Genomic DNA, 5,716 nt, shown 5'->3' with positions numbered 1-5,716 from the left:
AAGTTACTATACTGTATCCTAACAAGTACAAGTACGAACTCTAGATAAGAAATTTGAACTTAGGCCTATTTTCGTTGGGGCCCAATTTAAACGACTCTTTTAAGACGACGAGATTTTCTCTCAATTCTCCCTCCCTCGCGCTTCCCCGGTTTCGAAAGCGGGTGATATTTTTATTAAAATTAGAGAGAGCGAAGTACGAAACCCTAGCTCACTAAGGATCTTCGGCAACAACTGAAGTCTTCATCGACGAGTTGATTGTGGTGAGATTTCTTGAATTTGTTTGGTTTCAAATTTTGATCTCAATTTTCATTATTCTGGTGTTAACTATTTTTTACTGTGTGGAAAAGAGAAGCTCTTGATGGTGTCGGGATTTTTATAACTTGCAAAAATCCCAAAGTAACACAGCACGTAACAAATTGAATCATGCATAAGAGCATGGAAAACCCTCAATAAATGAGAACCACGAGATTAAAATCAATCCACTATAGCAACAAAAAAAAAGTGACAATCTTTTGGAGGGATAAAAAATGTGAAAATATCTCTTCTGTCGCACTACTCTTGGACCAGGTTACACCTCTGTCTCCTCTTACTCAAAAAAAAAAAAAATGCAAGATTATAATGTCTTATCTATAAATGTCCATAACTTGCTCGTCAAGTCAACTAAGTACGTCTTCAAATCTTTCTCTGACTTGGAGTTTGAATCCGTATAGGGGAAATGATTGTCATGATGCGATCAATTATAACCTGATCCAAGTAGGTTTAGGTGTTTCCATATAGGAAAGACGTGAGTTCAATAACTTAATCAGAATAAAACTTTATATCACAAATTAATTTTTATTTTCTCGCATGGTACTTCATAGTGGTGCAATGCAATATCAGAAAACAAACAACGAAGTTAAGGATTCCTTTTAGGATTAGAACTCTTATTTTCTAAAGTTGAAGAGCGATTAGGTATCCTATATATAAAAAAGGATTCTGTTTTGAGACTGAGATCGGTAGAAATTAAAGAAAGAACATCCAAGAGAGAATAGGCATTAGTAGTCGCGAATATTTGATTTGCACTTCAACAGGGGATTTTGCAGCCGAAGACATGGCTGAAAATTGCAAGCGGTTGAAGAAACTCGCGGATGACGAATCATTAACGGAAACACCGAGATGCATCAACAAGGGCGTGAACCTCAGCAGCTGGGATATTGCCGAATTGCGCCGAGAACACACAGAGAGGGTTCTGAAGGAGAAGAAGCTGATGTTGATCCTTGATTTAGACAACACCCTTTTGCACTCCACCAACAGTAGCAATTTCTCTTCAGAGGATCAGCATCTAATGCAACTGATGGGATCTCTAGAAGGTAAACGAGATAGGAGCATATTTAGATGGAAGGATATGGTGATAAAGCTCAGGCCTAATGCTCGTGCTTTTCTTAAAGAAGCGAGCAACATGTACGATATGTACATATACACGATGGGCACCCGTGAATACGCGACGCAGATGGCTGAGTTTCTTGATCCAGAGGGCGTTTATTTCAAGAACAAGATCCTATCCAGAGAAGATTGTACTACAGCGAAACAAAAAGGGCTTGACGTGGTGCTGGGAGAGGAAAGAGCTATCGTGATCCTCGACGACACCCGATCAGTTTGGGGGAGGCACATAAGCAATCAAATTGAGATTCCGAGGTACTATTTTTTTGGCCCGCGTCGTCCTGTCAGATGCAGCGCATTGGACGTCAGTCTTGAGATTCTCAGGCGTATTCATTGCATCTTTTTCGGCCTTGCGTATTATGCTGATTTCTCATGCAGCGATGTGAGGCGTATTCTACTTTTGAAGAAGTTTTGATCTAATAAGGCGTATAGAACGTCTATGCACAAAATTTTGTTCGAGAAGCTGCTGCTTCGACGGTGGTCCAATTTTTCTTAGTTTGTTGATGGCGTGGCGTTAAAGAGTATAGTTAGAGCAAATTCATCTGTCTCTTCATGTGTCAAGCTAAATCTTGGGTTCTCATGCTTTATATCTCAGTTAGAACTGTAATACTAAGTAGGTTATCGTATTATATCTTCTGAAATATATTCAAGTACTTTAGTCTCTATCAGCACACTGATCAGGCTGATTGAATGAGATGTTTATGAGGCTGACCTGGTGTGGTCTTTTTAGATTGAGGAGGATGCCACTTCTCTCTGTTCTTTCTTTTTTTCTTCATAAATATTATACTGTATTAACAGACAATTTGTACGTTTCGGCCTTTCGAAGAGTTGGTAACTAACAAAATGCCTCGTTTCCAGACCGGTCACAATTAATTCCTGATATGTCTAATAGCTCTTCTTGCAGGGTAGCTAGTTTTGCGTTATCTCAATTTGCTGTTGATCTTCATGATTGTGTGATTCGGAATAAATAAAATATTGACCCTCCTTTCTTTTGTGACGTAGAGTTGAGAGACGAAACACGAAAACATCGAGAGGGAGCATCAGATGTTTCTGTTCTGATTTTTCTGTAATTAAGTTTTGTTCTCCGGATGATCTAGAATGAAATATTGAAATGCGTGTTCATGATGTCTGATATTCAAAGCTGAGTTCAGATCTATTTTTGTAGCTCGCGTTAGCTATTTGAAACTTAGGGGAAAATGCTTCCAGCCCCCAAATTCGTAACAAGTATGCTTCCCCCTCCCAAGACTTTTTCAACGCTCTAAAAAACCCCAAATTCGTAATAACTATGCTTTGAGCCCCCAAAACACAAAGCCCAAGAATTTTACACAGGTAAAGACTATAATACCCATTCTCTCTCTCTAATATTATATTCGTAATAACCATACAATCCCTCCTCTCTCCCTCCTCCTTCCCCCACCATTTTTGCCCTAGCCCCCTCCGTCCCTTCTGCAACCCTCGTGGCGGCCGAAGCTCCTCTCCGGTCTCACGCCTCGACCCCTCGCCTCCGCTCGCCGAGATCCTCCGTGTCCACCGCCGATCCCAGCGCGGCCTCCGCTCGACCCCTCGCCTCTGTTCCCAACCCAATCCCTCCTCCCCCAGATGCCACATCAAACCCCCCTCTCCATCCCTCAAGTCCATCATCCCCCATCATCTATAGTGCTGTCGTTCTTGGAAATTATTGTACTTTATGTCTTTTCATACAACTTGTGCGTGTGTGTTAAATACTTCATTCATCTTTTTCTGCAGGGAAATTTACCGTGGTTGTTAAGGTTATACGCGTTGCTTGTTAAGGTTACGTGTTGGTTGTTAAGGTTATACGCGTTGCTTGTTAAGGTTACGTGTTGGTTGTTAAGGTTATACGCGTTGCTTGTTAAGGTTATATGTGTTGGTTGTTAAGGTTTCGGGTTGCTTGTTAAGGTTACGCGTTGGTTGTTAAGGTTACTAACCTTAACAAGCAACCTGTAACCTTAACAACCAACACGTAAATCGTTTGGCTTTTGAAAATTCGTAACATTAACAACCAACGCGTAACCTTAACAAGCAACCCGAAACATTAACAAGCAACCCGAAACCTTAACGAGCAACCCGAAACCTTAACAACCAACGCGTATAACTTTAACAACCAACACGTAACCTTAACAACCAACGTGTAACCTTAACAAACAACCTGTAACTTTAACAACCAACACATAAATCGTTTGGCTTTTGAAAATTTCATTAAAATTAAAAGTGAAATATTATTACAAAATCTAGCTCACTCCCACTACCTAAAACAAATGTATGCATCATCGTCTTCTTCCTCTACCCTGTCAACGGTCTCAAAACCATGGCAGTCCACCTCCTTAGTGATGTTGAGTGGTAAAATGAAAGTAATCATACATTGCACAGTTTTATGTGGTGCTGTAAGCATGAATTTTCTGAAGGAAAATGTAGAATTGTTACTGCTTTTTATTTTATGAAGTTATGAATTATTATAGTAGAAGTACAAAAAATTAAAGCTTTTTTTTCTATTTCCTTCCTTTTTTTATTTTTATGAAGGTTTTACGAGTTGCTTGTGAAGGTTACGGGTTTGCTTGTTAAGGTTACACGTTGGTTGTGAATGTTACGCGTTGATTGTTAAGGTTACGGGTTGGTTGTTAACGTTACGGGTTGGTTGTTAAGCTTAATCTTTACAATCAACGCGTAACCTTAACAAGCAAACCGTAACATTAACAAGCAACACATAACCTTAACAAGCAACCCGTAATCTTAACAACCCGTAACCTTAACAACCGTAACCTTATCTGCAAATAGAAAACATAACTATCATTGGGTACATGTATATTAAACGTGAAGAAAGAAAATACCGTTGATGCAAGAGAGAAGAGGCATTCTTTTTCGAACAGGAAAACTTATTTTGAAGGGGGAAAATAAAAAAAGAAAAAGATCCCAAAAAGAAAACATGTGACAGGAAGAAACTCTGTTGCTAGTAAATCTAGATGCATTAGTTTCAGAAGCTACAAAGCAACATCAAGTTCGCACGTGTCATTACGAGATCAATTCAATCATTAGCCATCTCTCTGCTCCTCTTCGCTAGGTTGCGCTCCAGCTTGTGTGCATTCTGGTGTCCTCCAAGAGCTTGGGTGCTGTAAAAAGTCCGTCTGCAATAGTTACACGAGAAAACTCGTGCGTGCTCGGGACGAGGCCTAGGCTGCAGGGACAGGTTAAGGTTGAGGTTCTGAGCTTCATGAAATATTCTCGGCGAGCAAAGGCCAAGGGGTCGAGCGGACGCCGCGCTGGGATCAGCGGTGGACACGGAGGATCTCGGCGAGCAGAGGCGAGGGGTCGAGCCGTGAGACCGGAGAGGAGCTTCGGCCGCCACGAGGGTTGCAGAAGGGACGGAGGGGGCTAGGGCAAAATGGTGGGGGGAGGAGGAGGGAGAGAGGAGGGATTGTATGGTTATTACGAATATAATATTAGAGAGAGAGAATGGGTATTATAGTCTTTACCTGTGTAAAATTCTTGGGCTTTGTGTTTTGGGGGCTCAGAGCACAGTTATTACGAATTTGGGGGTTTTTAGAGCGTTGAAAAAGTATTGGGAGGGGGGAGCATATTTGTTACGAATTTGGGGGCTGAAAGCATTTTTCCCTTGAACTTATATATTGGCTTGAGCAACTTGTGCACAGTGAATGTCCAATTTATTTTCATTGATTGTGTAGCAGCAAAGATATTTCAAGTCAAGTATTTGTCAACATAGGATAGTTTGCGAATTTGAGCAAAATTTTAAGGTAACATTAGTTCACGTTATTAACTGAAAAATATTCAATCAATCTGTATATCACAAGCTATGGCTAGCTGTATGCTATATGCATGACATGGTGCCGCTGAATCTAAGATGTAGAAGATTTTTATTCAACCCCATCCTTACATTATGTACACAAACTAAGTATATATTCGAAGATCTCATATTTATTTATCGCAGCGTATACATATAGAGTTCTATCTAGGTTCCTTCTTCTTATTACAAAGTGTACAAATATGGGGTTTTACCGTCTTCTTCATAATCAATGAGAATATAGAATTTTCTTTTCTATTTCTTTTATTTCAACTCAAGAGACAAATGATATTTATTCAGATTTTGAGTCAGAGATTCTGAGTGTTTGACTACTTTGTAAAATTGGGTCAGGACTGAACCTGACCCAATTTTGTATTGTTTTTTGTTTGTCAAAATTTTGGGCTAGACCTGGCCCTCTTTTTTTTGCACAAATAGTGTCACTAAACTAGTTTTGTTTTGAGGGAGGAGGAGGAGGAGGAGGAG

At 40.1% G+C, this 5,716-nt stretch overlaps 1 protein-coding gene across 1 annotated transcript; it reads left to right on the top strand.

The window, feature by feature from the left end:
- On the top strand, positions 1,010 to 2,150 carry LOC109850484 (RNA polymerase II C-terminal domain phosphatase-like 4). The gene has a single exon (XM_020420496.1). The coding sequence runs from the start codon at positions 1,091 to 1,093 to the stop codon at positions 1,832 to 1,834; it is 744 nt and encodes a 247-aa protein (XP_020276085.1). The 5' UTR covers positions 1,010 to 1,090; the 3' UTR covers positions 1,835 to 2,150.

Source organism: Asparagus officinalis, chromosome 7 (genome assembly GCF_001876935.1).
Source record: "Asparagus officinalis chromosome 7, Aspof.V1, whole genome shotgun sequence".
NCBI lineage: Eukaryota > Viridiplantae > Streptophyta > Magnoliopsida > Asparagales > Asparagaceae > Asparagus > Asparagus officinalis.
The sequence above is the reverse complement of the archived record's forward strand: the minus strand, read 5'-3'. Positions and strand labels throughout refer to the sequence as shown.

What these genes read in the sequence shown, in the direction of transcription:
- LOC109850484 (XM_020420496.1), top strand. Translation starts at nt 1,091, where the DNA reads ATGGCTGAAAATTGCAAGCGGTTGAAGAAACTCGCGGATGACGAATCA.